Here is a 21,221-nt window from a genome sequence, read left to right as displayed (position 1 = left end):
ATTATATACCAAGGTAACCTTCATTAAAATTTGGGTCTGAGATGGTTAATCAAACCATAATTTTGGATTTTATCACTGTGGCTCTCAAGGGGTAATCATATTTCTCTCATTTACAAGTTCTTGAGGGCCATCTCACTGTTGTCACTATGAAACATCTGTCAATTCATAAAGAGTCCTTGTGTTGACAGACTTTAGGTCATGCACAGATGGTAGCATGTAGAGTTGGATGATATTATGTAGGCTCATTCTCACTTAGGATTAAAAAGAAGGTTCCCATAGTTACAAACATGAAAGCAGGATAAAAAGAACTGAACCTAAATGTAATTAACATATGCCCCAAGAGTATTTTAATTTTAATTCTAGTTTTGTCAAAATCACGTGGTTTGTTACTGTTAGATTTGTTATTCCAGGTTGTATGTATATTGTATTTTCAGGAAGTTTCAGCTGATCCTACTGCCACACTCACAGCCGCAGAAGAGAGAAAGGAGAAGGTGCCAAGTCCACACCTCAGTCACCTAGTGGTTTTGACATCTGGGGATACGTTGTATGGGTTGGCAGAAAGAGTGGTAGCCACGGAATCCTTGTAAGTTGTTCAAAACAGTTGCGTTGCCATTAAATATTTAAGAAAGTTTATAAAAGAAGCATTGTTTAATTAGACTTCTAGTTAGCTGCATACATCTACCACTTCTAAATATCACTTATATGTTTCTGAGAAGTATATTCTAACACAGATTACCAATTGATTTTTTAAACTGCATGGTTGGTTTTTCAGTTATAGAAATGGAAAGAAGGAATCTTTTAATTTTCGGTGTTTAACAACATGATCCATGCTTTAAGTACAATTTTAAAAAGCATTATACTATGCTTCATATTTTCCTATTGATGACTTATGATCCTAGGAGAAGCTGTAGTTGCATTATCAATTTAGTGTTAAGTATAGTTGACCCTTGACATCAATAAGAATGCTTCCTGACCTTTATAAATCCCCGAAGTTAGTAATACAATTAATGCATATAACTTCTTTGGCATTTCTAGTCCAATATAACCTAAGAGTTTTTGCATTACTAAGAAAAAGCAGAAAAAGACAGTGCCTGGATGCAGTGCATCTGCAGGCAGTAGTCCAGGCTCCTTCACCAGCCCACTGACTCCCATTCCTGTACCCAGCCTCTGGCACCTGTCATTCATCTGTGATACTCAGCCAAGTTACAGTCTGCTGCCTATTAGGAATGTTGGGGTTACTTCTGAAAAGTGTCAGATACTGAATCTGAGATTTCAAGAGTCTGTTGTATATAACTGAATGAGATCTTTAAAAGAAATCCTTTTAAAAAATGCCCGTGTGTTCTTTTTTCAACCTGCTACTCTGGGCTCACATCTTATATTTGAAACACATGACTCTATACCTCATCGTAAGCTGCTTGGCTCCTTTGAAGTTTTTCTTCTTTCACCTCAACTTCCATTCAGTCATAAACTCAGCATTATTTATTGTGTAGATTATAAATGAACATGTCAAGTGGTAGTACAGGTTCGTCCACTAAAGTGGAAAGTAATTTTTATTGTTAAAGTTTTGCTCAGAAATATTAAAAAATACTTACATGAAAGCATGACAGGCTCTAAATCCTACACAATTTGTTTACACAGTGGGTTATTTATTCCCTTTAGGGTATTCTTGGCTGAACAGTTTGAGTTCCTTCAGCCACATCTGGATGCTGTGATGCCTGCAGTCAAAAAGCCCTTTCTTCAGCAGTTCTATTCTCAGGTCAGACATGGTCTTGTATGTCATTTCAGCTGTGAGGAGGATAGGACTGTCACAGATTATTTAGATTTTTTGTTTGTTTTTTTAACTGGAAGTCAGTCTTGAAACCCCAGGAGAGCCAGATAAAATATTCATTTATTCACTCATGAATTCCTACATTAAATACATACTATTGAGCATCTCATGTAACTTTTAGACTAGTGAGAGAGAAACTATCAGTTAAAACTGTTAAAATAAAGCATGATAAGCACTGTGGTAAGGGGAAAGTGCCATGAGGGTATTTAACCCAGACTGGAGAAGGGGAGAGGCTCTGGGTGGGAGAACGTCATCTAGAAAGGCTATCTAGAGGAAGTAATGTTTAAACTGGACCAGCAGCATAGAGTGGGTAAATGAGGGATGGATTCTAGACAAAGGGAATGGCATGTGTGAAGACCTGCAGGTGAGAAAGAGCATGGTGCCTGCAAACAGCTGAGGAAAGCTCGTTAGAGTAGGGAGGAGGTCTGGGGATGAGAAAGATGGCTGGGGCAATCAGCAGAAGCCACGGGCATGTAAAGCACCCTGCTTCAGGAGTTGGACTTTATTTGGAGGGCATGGAAGCTCCTGGAGGGTTTGAAACAGGTGAGTGGCATGGTTGGGTTTGTGTTTTAGAGTTTTCTGGGGGCATCATGAAGAAAGGACTGTAGATGGCAGTCCTAGAGACAGGGAAGCTGATTTGAAGGCTGCTGCAGTATTGCAGGGGAGAGATGTGGAATCCTGACATCATGTAGTGGGAGTGGAAATGGAGAGAAATGGAAGAATTTGAGAAGTAATTGCTAGGCTCCATGAAGAGCTCTAGTTCTTTTACAGTTGCAGTGTCAATGGCTTCAAGTTTATTGAATGTCTCAAAATTATGTTTTGAGTAAGGCCTTTGCCTTCACTCAAATATTCAAATTATTTTCATAATTTAAATCTCCAAATATATAGTGTTTTATTTTCAGATATGATATATACTGGAAACAAGGGCAAGTATTCTTTATCAATATGATATCTTTAGAAAATAATTGTTTTCATTTCTGTGAAATTTATTTCAGACAGTCTCCACCGCCAGTGAACTACGCAAACCAATTTACTGGATTGTAGCTGGTAAAGCCCTTGATTATGAACAGATGCTGCTCCTCATGGCTAATGTGAAATGGGATGTAAAAGAAATTATGTCACAGCACAACATATATGTAGATGCACTATTAAAGGCAAGTGTTCTGGGAAGCACCTTTGCTAAAGATCAATCTACTAAGAGAAGTGTTCCTTTATTGCAGTGGCTCTAAAATAGTAAGATTATAGTTATTACCACATTTCTAGCATTGTGTTATTAAAGCCCCTGAATTGAAATAAGCTTACTTTCTGAATATGTCTTCTATTAGCTCTAAGAATACGTCGTAGATTTTTTAGTTTTGTTCACTAATTTCCCATTTTGAGTTGTTGTATGTCGTGGCTGAATTTCATATTATGTAATCTCAGTAGCCATCAATATAATGACAAGAAGATATTTCTGTTTAATTAGAAATTATTTCTGTAGTTTAGCATAATATTCATTAGCAAGAGACCATGCCTCTGATTATTCGGAGTAAAAGTCACACTACTTTTGCAGTGTGTCATACAAACACCTCTTTGGAGCCAATGACCTGTGTTTATAAGTTTCCTGGAAAGAATTGTGTTTTTTTTTATTTATGCATGAATAGATATCTGTAGATCACTTGACATGTGTCACACACTGATAGAAGTGCTGGCAGTATAGCTGTGAATTCAGGAACTTATGTGCCCTCAAGGAATTTACATGCCAGGGCAGAGATAGAGGTAAACAGATAAATTGAGATATAATGTCAGATGATGAACAATGCTGTGAAAAAAGAACCAAAATCATCTGAAGAGAGATAGAGAATGACAGGATGTGGGTGGAAGAGGAAGACCATGTATTTTTCATGCTCAGAGAAGGACCCTGATAAGGTGAGACTGGAGATGAGGCCTGAGGGAAGTAAGGAAATAAGGTGTGGAAAGAGCATCAGAGAAAATGAAAGTAACTTTCAAGAAAAATTTTTCATTTTTGTAAATGAAAAGAAAATTGTCCCTTCTTAACTTCCTTACTTTAATCTCATTTACACAATCATTCTTACCTGCTTAGACCAAGTCAACAAATAAGAGCCTAGGACAGCTGAGAACCAATGAACAGAGCCATAGATTTAAAATGGAGATGGTAATGGAGTTTCTTCAGTCACCCAACTCCCAGCAATTTATGGTCCCCTTTGGAGGCCTAGGTTGAAGACTGTGAGGCTGTCTCCAGACTCCGGGACTAATTGTGCCAACATCAGTAAGCAATTGCTAGGAGTTTCCATAGAGATCTTAGTGGGGAATGATACCAAGGATGCTCTATATTTGCCACTCTGGAATTCAGAGACCATTGACCTTGACAGATAATCAAAGAAATAACTTGGTTTCTAGAGCACCCAGGAGATTTCAATTGCAAATTTTCATTTGGAATGTAAAAGATGAATGTAATTTACAAATAATGATACCCCTTCTTTTTTTTTTTAACAATTCTATTTTTGAAAAAATGGTTCTATTTTTTATGACATGCTGTCTTAGTCCTTTAGGATACTACAACAAAGTTCCACAGACTAGGTGGCTTATAAGCAGAGCAGTTATTTCTCACAGTTCTGGAGGCTGAGAAGTTCAAGATCAAGATCAAGGCTCAGGCAGATTTGGTATCTGATGAAGGTTTGATTTCTCATACATGTCACCTTGCTGTACCCTAACATGGTAAAAAAGACAAGGCAGCTCTCTGGGGCTCTTTTATAAGGGTGTTAATTCCCTTGGTGAGAACTTGGCCCTCATGACCTAATCACTTTTAAAAAGCCCCACCTCCCAACACCATCACCCTGGGATTAGGATTTCAACATATGAATTTAGGGAGGATACAACATTCAGACCATAGAACATACTAACCATGATCCTTACAGGGGTGCAAGAAAAAAAGATTTCTGTGCTCAACAAATACACATACTATGAGGAGGCTGCTTGTTTCAGTTATTTGTTATTCCAGTTATAAGAAAGAACTTGTGTTACTCAGATTATTAACCTGAGCCCAATTTTTAGCAGCTTAAGGCCTTCTTTAAGCATAAAGGTTAATTATCTGTGATAACTTTTGTTCTATTACTTTTCTAAGTCTAAGCATCTAAATCTAAACAGTCTGCTTATGTTGCCCCAAAAGAATCATAAGAAAAATGAAATGTTTTTATGATTCATTTTATAACAAGCATTTCTGAGCATTTAATTTAGCAATAAGTAGAATGTTATTTTGTACAGAAAGCATTTTATACATATAGCTTTATCTTTTAAATAAAATATGAAAAATATTGAATTATGACTCTTGAAATCCAAAGCAGTTTAAGGAATGCATAAATAAATACAGTAACAAATACTACTACTCTCCTAGATCCATGAAATGAAACAACAGATAAAGAGCAATTATTTATATAGTTTTGATTTTCAAAGGTAAATTTTGTGAATTGACAATCCACTTCTTTTTAATAATTAAAAGCAATGAATTGTTAAAAATAAATTAGCAAGAAAAATTGTGATTTAGGAAGTAGCAAAAGGGCAGAGGATAACACAGTTATCATTATGTGATAGCCTGAGTGGTGATCACATTTTTTTTCTCCTGTGTGTTATTAGAAAAGTTGAACCATGTCAGTCTTGTTAAACATTGTGTAGCTTCTCTATTCAGGTAACTAAAGAAAAATGTCATTTTAAGGCTTCTTATATTTGAAATATATTGCCAGGGAACAGTCAACAGCATTTACTTCTGTAAATGAGTATATTTAAATAGTAATAGTCCAAAGAGACCAAAAACATATCCATTGAAGGCTAAACCTTCTGCTGTTTCCGTCTAATTATTGGAGTTGTCTAAATCAGGCGTATGTATTTATATTTTTAGTATGATCTTGTCATAAAAGACAATAAAAATATTCAGTTTTTCTGTAGGTAACAGAAACTATGTTTTTTTGTTTCCGTTGTACTAAAAATTTGCAGCTAGAGTATGATTTTTTAATCATTTGGTATACATGTTGAGCATTACAAATTCGAAAATCCAATATTTGAAATAATCCAGAATCTAAAACTTCTTGAGTGCCAGCATGACACTCAAAGGAACTGGTCATTGGAGCATTTCAGAATTCTGGTTTGAGATTTTCAGATTTGGGATTCTCAACCAGTAGGTATAATGCAAATCTTCCAAAACTGGAAAAAATCCAGAGTCCAAAAATGCTTCTGGCCGCAAGCATTTTAGATAAGGCATCCTCAACCCATATAATTATTTACTTTTAAAAAGTGTTTAGGAAAAATAATTTATTAGATTGCACTCTGAAGAGTATAGATACAAATGACAAATAGTTCTGAACTGAACGCATATCAAACCATGTTTTTAAACCTGGGTTTCTTGAAGATATTTTTAAAGCCAAATTAGGTCATTCCGCTCTATTAATCTGTACTGACAACCATAGAAGATTTTGAGACATTTGGACATTGTTAACATTGTTTAATCAGTTAATGACACTTACTCCTTTTGCGATAAAATGTAGTGTACTCTGTACTATAACATAATCTATTCAAACTAGTGCATGTATGTTTTTAAGGCCTTCATACTAAGTCCAAATTATTTTTGGCATTATCTTTTTTTATTTTACTTGGTTTGATTCTGAGTCTTTCTAAATCTTTTTAAAACCATTTTTATGGGAAAGCATTGTGGCATTTTAATGATATTCACAAACGGCTACTATTTGTCTTCTTAGGAATTTGAGCAGTTTAACAGGAGGCTAAATGAAGTTTCTAAGAAAGTTCGCATACCCTTGCCTGTGTCTAATATACTTTGGGAACACTGTATACGATTGGCTAATCGAACTATTGTAGAAGGGTAAGTTTTTCATGAAAGCATTATTTGCTTCTTTAATGACAAATTGTAATATATGAATAACATACGGTATTAATGGTTGGAGAGAATAAGTAGAAATAATAATAACTGCAGACAAGTTTGGGATATAATTAGAGAAGAAACCTTAGACCCCACTGTGTCTCTCTGTCTCTGCTTTCTTTTCTTGCTAGTGGCCTAGAACCAGCTAGTAGATGAGTGAGGAATGCAGAATCTAATGGTTATCTGAAAGTTAAACTAACATTATTACTTAATAATAAAATTATGATGATGATGATTGTTATACCTAACATTTTTTGAGCATTAACTATATGTTATTTACTGAACCAAACATTTCACAGGATTATATCACCAAACCTGAAATAAACTCTCTTTGGTAGGTACTATGATTGTATTTTATCAATGAGAAAACCTAGTCTCAGAAAACCGAGGCTTAAAGAGGTTAGGTAACTTATCTAAGTTCACACAGTTTTTAAAGGCATATGTACCCCTGATTTCTTTTTTTCTTTTCTTTCTTCTTCTTCTTTTTTTATTTTTATTTGAGACAGTCTTGTTTTGTTGCCCAGGCTGGAGTGCAGTGGTGCAATCTGGGCTCACTGCAGCCTCCGCCTCCTGGGCTCAAGCAATTCTTGTGCCTCAGCCTCCTGAGCAGCTGAAACTGCAGGTGTTTCATGCCTGCTAATTTTTTGTATTTTTAGTAGAGATGGGGTTTCACCATGTTGGCCAAGCTGTTTTTGATCTCCTGGCCTCAAGTTGATCCGCCCACCTCAGCCTCCCACAGTACTGGGATTACAGGCGTGAGCCACCGCACCTGGTTGTACTCCTGATTTCTGATGGTAAAATCAGCCCTCATAACCCTTATATCATCATTAATAATAATCACCATCATATCATTGTAAACTCTATAAATCTTTCATGTGTTGAAGTTATGGATCTATTAATAGTAATTTTCCCACTTACTCAGAGACCATGCTTACTCTGTCCATAGCATCTAGGATACAAATAAGGATCAGTAACACATCTGAAATATCCCTGAGAAGCAAACAGCTATTTCAAAGACCCTGTACGGTGCTCTAGAATTGCACATCAGTTGAATTTTCACACTATCATTTGTCTGATTTTTCTTTTGTTCTCATTTGTTATACAAAAGAATGTATTAGAAAGTGGGAAGATGACAGTGACAAGCTGACAACAGTCGTGGCACTCTGTATTGAAACCAGCAGTGCTATAAATTATACAAAGGCTGTGTCAACAATCACGAATGAAGAGTATTTTAAATAAATTTAAGTAGAAATGTGAATAATATATGTAATACTTCTGTATAAAATACTCTTTTTTTAAAAAAAAAAAAGCTTGGTCATTTTAAATAAAATAAGCTTTTATTTTCTTGCAACTTTCCTTAAGGTAAGTACCTCATTCCCACAGTTGAATTTACCACGTTCTGTATGAGTGATTGAAGAAATGAAACACTGACTTAATGAGTAATAAAGTGTTGTATTGTTAGGGTTAGTATATTTGTCTTTATTACTAGTCCACCTTAAAACACACTGTTTCAGTAGTGTAGAATGTCAGAATAAGTCTATAAACTTTTTATCATGAAAAATATGTATATACTTTCTATGCTTACATGCTTACACATTTCTTTATGTTTTCAGAGTGTTCATGGGAGAATTATTTCATTTGTTTCTTTTGCATTGCGTTGAATATTGAACAGTTTTATAAAACTAAACTTTGAAGTATTCAAAGCTTAGTTTTATAAAGTAACTCTTGGCAGCCAGATTAACTGGAATACCAGTTTAACTTTCTTACAGACAATTATGTTGATTGAATACAGAGAACCGTGGTCTGTAGCACAACAAAGAGCCTTGAACTCATTGGATCTCTTTGCAAATGAGAAAACTGAGGCCCGCATGGGTACTTTCTGACTCAAGGCTTATGTTCTCTATTTCCTATAACCCTCTCATTTCTGGGGAATCTGTCCAAATATAGGTTAGAGAAAACTTCAAATACCTGACAGTTTTTTGTTTCTAATTATCCTATAATGTATTTTTTTTTATTGTTTTGCATCTTAGATATGCCAATGTCAAGAAGTGCAGTAATGAGGGTCGTGCCCTGATGCAATTGGATTTTCAACAGTTTTTAATGAAACTTGAAAAACTAACAGATATTAGACCCATTCCTGATAAAGAATTTGTGGAAACTTATATTAAAGCTTATTACCTAACTGAGAATGACATGGAACGCTGGATCAAAGAGCACAGGGTGAGAGCTGGAAAACAGTTAATTAAGTTTTTATTCCTTTTTCTTTGTGCTGTTCTTGTTGGGTGTGTTATTTAATTCAAAATCGTGAGAGTGAAATATAAAGAAACAGTTGTTTTTTTAATACAAACTACTTAGGTCAATTCTTTGCCATATTCAGACTAAGGGCACTATATCTAAGCAGTGCCCTTTGACTCATCAAATCTTTTTCAGCCCTTTGTGAACTGTTACTGTAATGATCTAGAAATACAGCCAAAGCCAAGACATTAGCTGTATTTTTCCTGCAACTGTATTATAGGAAAAGGCTGAAGTTGATAAATACTGAGACAGATTGAATACAGAAACAGTGAAACGATTCATAAGCCATAATCGATTATGTAACTTAAACCTTCTCATACAAACCTTCTTGTACTCCTCAACGATGAAATGATAACATCCTACACACTGACAAGTATTAGTGATGATTGAAGACATTAATATTTAAATGGCTAAACTTAACTTGCATCTTACATTAGATTTTACCTTTAATATAGATTTATTTTTCTTTTGTATGACTATATAGATAAGAAAAATACTATTGTTACGTAGGATGCCGAATTTTTGACACAGTTCAACTCAGTGTGCTTGGTATGGGAAGCTTTTCTGTATATGGCATGTGTTAAAATCATCACCAAACCCCCATTGCTTTAATAACTCTAGGATTTACATTTTCTTAACCTATGAATGTCATGGGTAAAAGCTAAGTCAAGTTTTATTTCATTTGGGTAAGAAAATAATTATTTGTATATACCTGCTCAGACTCATCCTTTCTGGCCTTAACACTGTAAAGAGATAAAATGCATTAGCCTAGAACATTCACATTGGCCTGAATCTTGTGTGAATGTCCCCACTCTTAGTCAGTTTCGGATCTTTAGAAGCAAAGTAGGAATATATAGATATAGATCTATATAGATCTATATCTATATCTATATCTATATATATATATTTTTGAGACGGAGTCTCGCTCTGTCGCCCCGGCTGGAGTGCAGTGGCGCGATCTCCGCTCACTGCAAGCTCCGCCTCCCGGGTTCATGCCATTCTCCTGCCTCAGCCTCTCCGAGTAGCTGGGACTACAGGCGCCCGCCACCACGCCCGGCTAATTTTTTTAATGAGTTTGGCCAGTAAGCGAGATTGAGAAAAACTTCACCACGTTTAGCTCCACTGACATTTGATAACCAAAATGTTAAACCAAGATGCAGATGGACTGCTTAATGTTGCTAGAATCCATTTAGTAAAGTAAGCTGTAAACACTTCTGGGTTGGTACTGAGGAAAGGGTTTTGGGAAAGAGTACAAAGTAGCTGAGGAAGAAAGGCACAGCTCTAAATACACATTATTTGATGCAATAATGATGCCCATTTTTTGGATTTCCTCTTTTAATATAGTGGACTGATTTTTTTTTTAGCTTAGTACTTTGAAAGAGCTTTAACTGATTGATATTTGTAATTCAGTGACATTTTCCTCAGCAGCATCAGGGACTCTTTTCTGTCTTTGAAGGAAACTTCCCACAATGATGAGTCCAACGATCACTGACGATGGATCCTCACTGAGCACTGAGTGGTTAAATGAGATTACTTACCAGATGGGGACAGGTGCTCAGAGATCAGATACACAAGCTGAGCAGTTTGCTAAGTTTTTAAAATCAATTCTTTCTCCTGTTTTGAAATTGTACTATATTTAGTGGTTACCTTCAATAAAGACACATTTTCTTTTCTTATTAGATAATAGTATACAGCTGTCTTTCCCTATCTGAACTCTTGCTATTCAACCTCCAGTACCAAGTCAATCTGCAGAAATTTCTGATGAATCCCTGTTTATTCTCATCCCAGCAATTCAGTATCTGAAATTCAGGAACCAGATGGATTTGGATTGCAAAAGATACTTGCAGTGTTAATTTTATTTGCAGCTCCCTGACTTTGTGATCCTTGTTACCTTATTCATTTGTTGTATCTTAGAAGAGTTGTTGTTCTGTTGTTAGAGATTTTTTTTTTTTTTAACTAAAGGGTTTACAAAATGTAGAGGGCCAGAAAAATACTTCATCAGTAGCATTTAAAAAATTTGAAATGTCATCTGAGTAGCGGAGGGAGCCAAGATGGCCAAATAGGAACAGCTCCAGTATACAGCTCCCAGCGTGAGCGACGCAGAAGACGGGTGATTTCTGCATTTCCATCTGAGGTACCAGGTTCATCTCACTAGGGAGTGCCAGACAGCGGGCACAGGACAGCAGGTGCAGCGCACCGTTCGCCAGCCCAAGCAAGGCGAGGCATTGCCTCACTCGGGAAGCGCAAGGGGTCAGGGAGTTCCCTTTCCTAGTCAGAGAAAGGGGTGACAGACAGCACCTGGAAAATCAGGTCACTCCCATCCTAATACTGCTTTTCCGACCGGCTTAAAAAACGGCACACCAGGAGATTATATCCTGCACGTGGCTCGAAGGGTCCTACGCCCACGGAGTCTCGCTGATTGCTAGCACAGCAGTCTGAGATCAAACTGCAAGGCGGTAGCGAGGCTGGGGGAGGGGCGCCTGCCATTGCCCAGGCTTGCTTAGGTAAACAAAGCAGTCAGGAAGCTCGAACTGGGTGGAGCCCACCACAGCTCAAAGAGGCCTGCCTGCCTGTGTAGGCTACACCAGTGGGGGCAGGGCACAGACAAAAAGACAGCAGTAACCTCTGCAGACTTAAATGTCCCCTTCTGACAGCTTTGAAGAGAGTAGTGGTTCTCCCAGCACGTAGCTGGAGATCTGAGAACAGGTAGACTGCCTCCTCAAGTGGGTCCCTGACCCCTGATCCCCAAAGCAGCCTAACTGGGAGGAACCCCCAAGTAGGGGCAGACTGACACTTCACATAGCCGGGTACTCCTCTGAGACAAAACTTCCAGAGGAATGATCAAGCAGCAGCATTCGCGGTTCACGAAAATCCGCTGTTCTGCAGCCTCCGCTGCTGAGACCCAGGCAAACAGGGTCTGGAGTGGACCTCTAGGAAACTCCAACAGACCTGCAGCTGAGGGTCCTGTCTGGTAGAAGGAAAACTAACAAACAGAAAGGACATCCACACCAAAAACCCATCTGTACATCACCATCATCAAAGACCAAAAGTAGATAAAACCACAAAGATGGGGAAAAAACAGAGCAGAAAAACTGGAAATTCTAAAAAGCAGAGCACCTGTCCTCCTCCAAAGGAACACAGTTCCTCACCAGCAACAGAACAAAGCTAGACGGACAATGACTTTGACGAGTTCAGAGAAGAAGGCTTCAGACAATCAAACTACTCGGGGCTACAGGAGGAAATTCAAACCAAAGGCAAAGAAGTTAAAAACTTTGAAAAAAATTTAGACGAATTTATAACTAGAACAACCAACACAGAGAAGTGCTTAAAGGAGCTGATGGAGCTGAAAGCCGAGGCTCGAGAACTACGTGAAGAATGCAGAAGCCTCAGGAGCCGATGCAATCAACTGGAAGAAAGGGTATCAGTGATGGAAGATGAAATGAAGCGAGAAGGGAAGTTTAGAGAAAAAAGAACAAAAAGAAATGAACAAAGCCTCCAAGAAATATGGGACTATGTGAAAAGACCAAATCTACATCTGATTGGTGTACCTGAAAATGACGGGAGAATGGAACTAAGTTGGAAAACACTCTGCAGGATATCATTCAGGAGAACTTCCCCAATCTAGCAAGGCAGGCCAACATTCAGATTCAGGAAGTACAGAGAACGCCACAAAGATACCCCTCGAGAAGAGCAACTCCAAGACACATAATTGTCAGATTCACCAAAGTTGAAATGAAGGAAAAACTGTTAAGAGCAGCCAGAGAGAAAGGTCAGGTTACCCACAAAGGGAAGCCCATCAGACTAACAGCTGATCTCTCAGCAGAAACTCTACAAGCCAGAAGAGACTGGGGGCCGATATTCAACATTCTTAAAGAAAAGAATTTTCAACCCAGAATTTCATATCCAGCCGAACTAAGCTTCATAAATGAAGGAGAAATAACTTCTTTACAGACAAGCAAATGCTGAGAGATTTTGTCACCACCAGGCCTGCCCTAAAAGAGCTCCTGAAGGAAGCACTAAACTTGGAAAGGAACAACTGGTACCAGCCACTGCAAAATCATGCCAAATTGTAAAGACCATCGAGGCTAAGAAGAAACTGCATCAACTAACAAGCAAAATAACCAGCTAACATCATAATGACAGGATCAAATTCTCACATAGCAATATTAACTTTAAATGTAAATGGACTAAGTGCTCCAATTAAAAGACACAGACTGGCAAATTGGATAATGAGTCAAGACCCATCAGTGTGCTGTATTCAGGAAATGCATCTCATGTACAGAGACACACATAGGCTCAAAATAAAAGGATGGAGGAAGATCTACCAAGCAAATGGAAAACAAAAAAAGGCAGGGGTTGCAATCCTAGTCTCTGATAAAACAGACTTAAACCAACAAAGATCAAAGGAGACAAAGAAGGCCATTACATAATGGTAAAGGGATCAATGCAACAAGAAGAGCTAACTGTCCTAAATATATATGCACCCAATACAGGAGCACTCAGATTCATAAGGCAAGTCCTTAGTGACCTACAAAGAGACTTAGACTCCCACACAATAATAATGGGAGACTTTAACACCCCACTGTCAACATTAGACAGATCAACGAGACAGAAAGTTAACAAGGATACCCAGGAATTGAACTCAGCTCTGCACCAAGTGGACCTAATAGACATCTACAGAACTCTCCACCCCAAATCAACAGAATATACATTTTTTCAGCACCACACCACACCTATTCCAAAATTGACCACATAGTTGGAAGTACAGCTCTCCTCAGCAAATGTAAAAGAACAGAAATTATAACAAACTGTCTCTCAGACCACAGTGCAATCAAACTAGAACTCAGGATTAAGAAACTCACTCAAAACCACTCAACTACATGGAAACTGAACAACCTGCTCCTGAATGACCACTGGGTACATAACGAAATGAAGGCAGAAATAAAGATGTTCTTTGAAACCAACAAGAACAAAGATACAACATACCAGAATCTCTGGGACACATTCAAAGCAATGTGTAGAGGGAAATTTATAGCACTAAATGCCCAGAAGAGAAAGCAGGAAAGATCCAAAATTGACACCCTAACATCACAATTAAAAGAACTAGAAAAGCAAGAGCAAACACATTCAAAAGCTAGCAGAAGGCTAGAAATAACTAAAATCAGAGCAGAACTGAAGGAAATAGAGACACAAAAAACCCTTCAAAAAATTAATGAATCCAGGAGCTGGTTTTTTGAAAAGATCAATAAAATTGATAGACCGCTAGCAAGACTAATAAAGAAGAAAAGAGAGAAGAATCAAATAGACGCAATCAAAAATGATAAAGGGGATATCACCACCGATCCCACAGAAATACAAACTACCATCAGAGAATACTACAAACACCTCTATGCAAATAAACTAGAAAATCTAGAAGAAATGGATAAATTCCTCGATACATACACCCTCCCAAGACTAAACCAGGAAGAAGTTGAATCTCTGAATAGACCAATAACAGGCTCTGAAATTGTGGCAATAATCAATAGCTTACCAACCAAAAAGAGTCCAGGACCAGATGGATTCACAGCCCAATTCTACCAGAGGTACAAAGAGGAACTGGTTCCATTCCTTCTGAAACTATTCCAATCAATAGAAAAAGAGGGAATCCTCCCTAACTCATTTTATGAGGCCAGCATCATCCTGATACCAAAGCCTGGCAGAGACATAACCAAAAAAGAGAATTTCAGACCAATATCCTTGATGAACATGGATGCAAAAATCCTCAATAAAATACTAGGAAACCGAATCCAGGAGCACATCAAAAAGCTTATCCACCATGGTCAAGTGGGCTTCATCCCTGGGATGCAAGGCTGGTTCAACATATGCAAATCAATAAATGTAATCCAGCATATAAACAGAACCAAAGACAAAAACCACATGATTATCTCAATAGATGCAGAAAAGGCCTAGGACAAAATTCAACAACCCTTCATGCTAAAAACTCTCAATAAATTAGGTATTGATGGGACATATCTCAAAATAATAAGAGCTGTCTATGACAAACCCACAGCCAATATCATACTGAATGGGCAAAAACTGGAAGCATTCCCTTTGAAAACTGGCACAAGACAGGGATGCCCTCTCTCACCACTCCTATTCAACATAGTGTTGGAGGTTCTGGCCAGGGCAATTAGGCAGTCGAAGGAAGTAAAGGGTATTCAATTAGGAAAAGAGGAAGTCAAATTGTCCCTGTTTGCAGATGACATGATTGTATATCTAGAAAACCCCATTGTCTCAGCCCAAAATCTCCTTAAGCTGATAAGCAACTTCAGCAAAGTCTCAGGATACAAAATCAATGTACAAAAATCACAAGCATTCTTATACACTAATAACAGACAAACAGAGCCAAATCATGAGTGAACTCCCATTCACAATTGCTTCAAAGAGAATAAAATACTTAGGAATCCAACTTACAAGGGATGTGAAAGACCTCTTCAAGGAGAACTACAAACCACTGCTCAATGAAATAAAAGAGGATACAAACAAATGGAAGAACATTCCATGCTCATGGGTTGGAAGAATCAATATCATGAAAATGGCCATACTGCCCAAGGTAATTTATAGATTCAATGCCATTCCCATCAAGCTACCAATGACTTTCTGCACAGAATTGGAAAAAAACTACTTTAAAGTTCATATGGAACCAAAAAAGAGCCCACATCGCCAAGTCAGTCCTAAGCCAAAAGAACAAAGCTGGAGGCATCACACTACCTGACTTCAAACTATACTACAAGGCTACAGTAACCAAAACGGCATGGTACTGGTACCAAAACAGAGATATAGATCAATGGAACAGAACAGAGCCCTCAGAAATAAATAAATAAATAACAGAGCCCTCAGAAATAAATAGTTGCATATCTATAACTATCTGATCTTTGACAAACCTGACAAAAACAAGCAATGGGGAAAGGATTCCCTATTTAATAAATGGTGCTCGAAAACTGGCTAGCCGTATGTAGAAAGCTGAAACTGGATCCCTTCCTTATACCTTATACAAAAATTAATTCAAGATGGATTAAAGACTTAAATGTTAGACCTAAAACCATAAAAACCCTGGAAGAAAACCTAGGCATTACCATTCAGGACATAAGCACGGGCAAGGACATCATGTTTACAACACCAAAAGCAATGGCAACAAAAGCCAAAATTGACAAATGGGATCTAATTAAACTAAAGAGCTTCTGCACAGCAAAAGAAACTACCATCAGAGTGAACAGGCAACCTACAAAATGGGAGAAAATTTTCGCAACCTACTCATCTGACAAAGGGCTAATATCCAGAATCTACAATGAACTCTAACAAATTTACAAGAAAAAAACAACCCCATCAAAAAGTGAGCGAAGGACATGAACAGACACTTCTCAAAAGAAGACATTTATGCAGCCAAAATACACGTGAAAAAATGCTCATCATCACTGGCCATCAGAGAAATGCAAATCAAAAACCACAATGAGATACCATCTCACACCAGTTAGAATGGCCATCATTAAAAAGTCAGGAAACAACAGGTGCTGGAGAGGATGTGGAGAAATAGGAACACTTTTACACTGTTGGTGGGACTGTAAACTAGTTCAACCATTGTGGAAGTCAGTGTGGCGATTCCTCAGGGATCTAGAACTAGAAATACCATTTGACCCAGCCATCCCATTACTGGGTATATACGCAAAGGACTGTAAATCATGCTGGTATAAAGACACATGCACATGTATGTTTACTGTGGCACTATTCACAATAGCAAATACTTGGAACCAACCCAAATGTCAACAACGATAGACTGGATTAATAAAATGTGGCACATATACACCATGGAATACTATGCAGCCATAAAAAATGATGAGTTCATGTCCTTTGTAGGGACATGGATGAAACTGGAAATCATCATTCTCAGTAAACTATCACAAGGACAAAAAACCAAACACTACATATTCTCACTCACAGGTGGGAGTTGAACAATGAGAACGCATGCACAGAGGAAGGGGAACATCACACTCTGGGGACTGTTGTGGGGTGGGGGGAGGGGGGAGGGATAGCATGAGGAGATATACCTAATGCTAAATGACGAGTTAATGGGTGCAGCACACCAACATGGCACATGGATACATATGTAACAAACCTGCACATTGTGCACATGTACCCTAAAACTTAAAGTATAATAAAATAAAAAAAATTGAAATGTCAGTGTATTTTGATGACTCAATAACAAAGACTATCACAGAAATGTGTAAAGTGTGTGATCGTTAAAGAAGTAAGAAGCATACGCATGTCAGATTGCTTTGCTGTATTAAAACACATTCTAATGCTGTTTCAAATGCATACTATAGTACTCTTATTCCCTCCTATTACAGCTCAGTAGACAATTTGCCTTCCATGTCTCAACTGCAATTTCCACTGTTTTTCACTGGTTTATAATGCTCAGTAACTATCCACTGCACCTGAATATCCACCTGTTCTTTTGTTGCACTGATCAGATACATTCCTTTTAGGATACTAAATTTGGATCTTTCTTCTTTGAGCAGGAATATTCAACGAAGCAGCTGACCAATCTGGTGAATGTTTGCCTGGGATCCCACATCAATAAGAAAGCAAGACAAAAACTTCTAGCAGCTATAGATGATATAGACAGACCTAAAAGATAATGAACACAGCTCTTTTTCCTCAATGGCATTGATCCTCAGTCAACATATATGACCTGAAAGCCAGTTTTTTAATGCACTTCTGACAACTATCTGCTAAGAAAACTTTGTGCATGTTTTTTTTTGACTGGAAAGTGGAAAATATTGAAATGTGTGTGGTGTTCTCATGACTTTTATATGCTGTGGTCCCTTCAACTTTTGGTCTCATTTGTTGTAATCTGAAATGATATTGTTGCCTTGTCATAACAATGGTTATGTGACTACAGTTATGTATTTTACAGAAGAATGTACCATAAGTATATAATTAGAAGAACAGTGGCTTAATATATGTATGGGAAGTTTATGGAGAATGAAGTTGGCATTTTTCTACCCTCTTAGCTTGGTTCTTAATAAGCATAATGTGAGGGTGAATATGTAGTATCTCCTAATTATGAGCACTGCATGAGAATTAAAAAATAGTTGAAAAATCGGTATGTTCTCTGTTTTTAAAATGTCAAAGTTTATGTCAGGGTTAATTTAGTTATAACAGTGATCATAAATGATGAAATTTAATAAATATACTCTCGTATGATCGGCCTATGTGAGACTACATCTCGATTTTTTGTGTGGCATGCAGATTTCATGAACTATAGTGCAGCTTTTAGCGTGTTCTAATTTTAATTGTTTTGTATCCTGAAACCAATGGCGAAATGTAATTTCATTGAGTGTACCTTTTCAATGCCTGAGTAGCATACAGAATCATGATTATGAGACTTTCTTTTATCTTTCTTTATAAAAACATGTGTTTTTTTTGTTGAAAGTTTTGGTCTCTTTAAATTCAGATTTTGTCTTAGGACAATAAAACCCAGGTTGACTTACTCAGGAGACAGTTGTCTGCTAGTCACTCATAAATGTACAGTCATATGTTCACTCTTCTGAAATATCCACCTTTTGTAACACAAATGTAAAATAGTATCAGTCTAGCCAATGATGAACTCTGGAATCCACTTAGTCTTCAGTAAGTATGTGCTGTTCCTCTAAACTTTGCCCTGAAGCCGAAGATCTTCTCCTAATGTATGTGACATGAAAATCCATTTTCCATGTACTCTTGCCAACTGTCTGATAAGGAATTTTGTGTGTGTTCTTTCTGACCGGAGAGTGGAGGACATCTAAGCTTGCGTGGCGTTGGTCCAATGATTGCCATGCATGACCTGTAACATCAACAGCTCATGGAATCCTAAGGAATCATGTGAGAAACAGGCCTTGGGTCTTGTGAGTCTTCTGGGATCTAAGGTGATAAAATGGATGGCACAGGATGGCATGTGATCAAGCATGGAGGTGATAAGGAAACAATTGCTACTCTGTCCATCAGTCCCTGCGATGTCTGTAAATGCACAGTGTAATGTGAAGCACTTTCAGAATATGTTTGTGTGTGTCTGTATGCTGAATGTTTTCTTTTCATCCTCTCACGTCACAGTTCATTTACTGTCAATTTAAAACTTTCCTCTTGTAAAAAGGTATGAGTTTGGTGCCATTATGATTTGGTTGCGGCTAGATTATACAGTTGTGAAGTAGATTCTGCCTGTAGCCATTATTTATATGCAGCCACTTGAAGAAAACAAACATGAGATAAGCTTGGTCCTTGAGTTTAAATGGCGTATTTAGCTGGGCACATAAAGAGCTAATCAATCTTTTTTAATTTTCAGTTGATGAAGAGCTGCTTATTTTTCTCTTCTACATGGATTTTGTAGTTGGTTTCCTTTAATTTCTACTTTAGTTGGCCCTAGATAATATGAACAGGAATTACCTGCCAGGTAGAGCCCAGTGTTTTCCAAGGTTATAGGAATTGGTAGAAAAGAATTACTTATCTTGTTAGAGACTCGACCATGCAATGTGACAGACCTTTTAACCTACCCTTACTTTGCTTTCTGCATCTTCATAATGAAATGGTGGATCTTTTTAATGCTTTTTGAAAAAGGTTTCTTTGGCTTTTGGTTTTGTTTTTTTTTTTTTTTTTTTGCATTAAAAGGTAGCTTAGTAAGTGCTAGCTAGCATCAAAACAGTAACAGGAGATTTGAGTCACGAAATTACCTAATCACAAGAGATTTACCAGACATTTCTCAAATACTTTATACAATAATATTGAATTATAACCATGTAACGTTTTATGAAACTAATTTTAAGATAAATAGAATTGAAAAGCTGAGAATGTAAATGGAATTATACATGTTCCAAAAACTATCATTACCAAAAATTTATTATTTTTGAGTCTAAACTTTCCTTAACTTTGACATTTTCCGTGAAAGTTTCCTGTAGAATTTACCATGGGAGCATAGTAAATTAGCATTCCCTGAGAAAGAATGATTATTTCTACAAATACATTGTCTTGCATTTAAAAATGCTAGGGGGGGCACATAGCAATTCAAATGAACTAGTTTGCTTTGGTTTATGAAACCAACAGAGATCTTGTAAGTTCACTTTAACTAATAAGCTCATTTACACAACTTATTAAATGAATTTCTCTTGAAACCAGGGCCATATGGTATTTTATCATATCTTTAAATAAAATTTCTTTTTGAAATTTCTATTTAGCTGAGTGCTAAAGTGAAACTTTGTTAGATTAAATAGCTTTTTCTTAACTCACCGAAAAGTAGTAAAAGGCTTGTAATTCAATTCACCTTGTAAGCATAGTTGTCTTTTGTAATAAAAAAATAGATCTGAAGATGAATTGATGAATACAAGTTGTGCTCAAAGCACATAGAAGTACAGGGTGGAGGGGATTTCCATATATATACATGTATATATATATATATAATATATATATATTTCTCTTTGGAATAATTTTGATTCGGATTAGTGGTTAACAAAACGATATTTAGCTTCTGACAATGATTAATGACAAGAGAATTATTAATAGTCTGGTGTAATCTTTGTAAATGTTAAGACTGGTGTAGCTTTCTACAGATTTTTTCTTATTGTGGAAAATATTTGCACAATTCCTGTCATCCACAGATTTGTAAAGGCTGTGAAAAAGTTTATGCAGCACAGCTCTCACAAGGACAAAACTGTGTCAGATTTATACAAGAGAACTGTTAGCTGTTTCAAAATGAATGGAGAAAAATAATTCATTTGCTTTGATGTGCTTTTCTTGATTGACATATCCTTTTTGAATATTGCTAAGTATACTTAGATCATTTTTTCAGTATGAAAACAAAACCACAGCTAAATATTCTCCTTCACTTAAAAGGATCCCTCTGGAATTTTAGTACTTTATTGATATGATTAATATAGAACTCTTTTTGGTCTGTTTTTGATAAAGAACTATTTTTATAAGTTAATGTAGACATCACTTTTTGATCCCAAGACTGAGAAGACTTGGCCCTGCTGAGGATTTCCAAATTTGCCCTGTAGGTATTTTTTCATACCGAGCTGAGCCTTTCCATCCAGGAAAGGGATTTTCTTCATCAGTAGTTTTTGTTTTACTCTATTCCTTCCCAATCCTAGGTACCAAAAGGATTTC

General features: G+C 37.0%; 1 protein-coding gene across 2 annotated transcripts in view; it reads left to right on the top strand.

The window, feature by feature from the left end:
* The window catches only part of VPS50 (VPS50 subunit of EARP/GARPII complex), a 133,524-nt gene extending 113,101 nt beyond the window's left edge, over positions 1 to 20,423 (top strand). The window contains exons 23-28 of one of the 2 annotated variants that reach the window (XM_032761048.2): positions 435 to 583; positions 1,660 to 1,756; positions 2,824 to 2,982; positions 6,577 to 6,698; positions 8,786 to 8,975; positions 17,606 to 20,423. In XM_032761048.2, the coding sequence (XP_032616939.1) occupies positions 435 to 583; positions 1,660 to 1,756; positions 2,824 to 2,982; positions 6,577 to 6,698; positions 8,786 to 8,975; positions 17,606 to 17,725 (837 nt within the window). In that variant the 3' untranslated portion in view covers positions 17,726 to 20,423. The remainder of the gene's footprint in view (positions 1 to 434; positions 584 to 1,659; positions 1,757 to 2,823; positions 2,983 to 6,576; positions 6,699 to 8,785; positions 8,976 to 17,605) is intronic. The other variant, XM_058424568.1, reaches the window with a different exon arrangement.
* The last annotated feature ends 798 nt before the right edge of the window (positions 20,424 to 21,221 follow it).

The sequence above is a fragment of the Hylobates moloch genome, unplaced genomic scaffold (genome assembly GCF_009828535.3).
Source record: "Hylobates moloch isolate HMO894 unplaced genomic scaffold, HMol_V3 SCAFFOLD_1, whole genome shotgun sequence".
Lineage (NCBI taxonomy): Eukaryota > Metazoa > Chordata > Mammalia > Primates > Hylobatidae > Hylobates > Hylobates moloch.
This window is presented reverse-complemented; position numbering and strand designations above follow the sequence as displayed.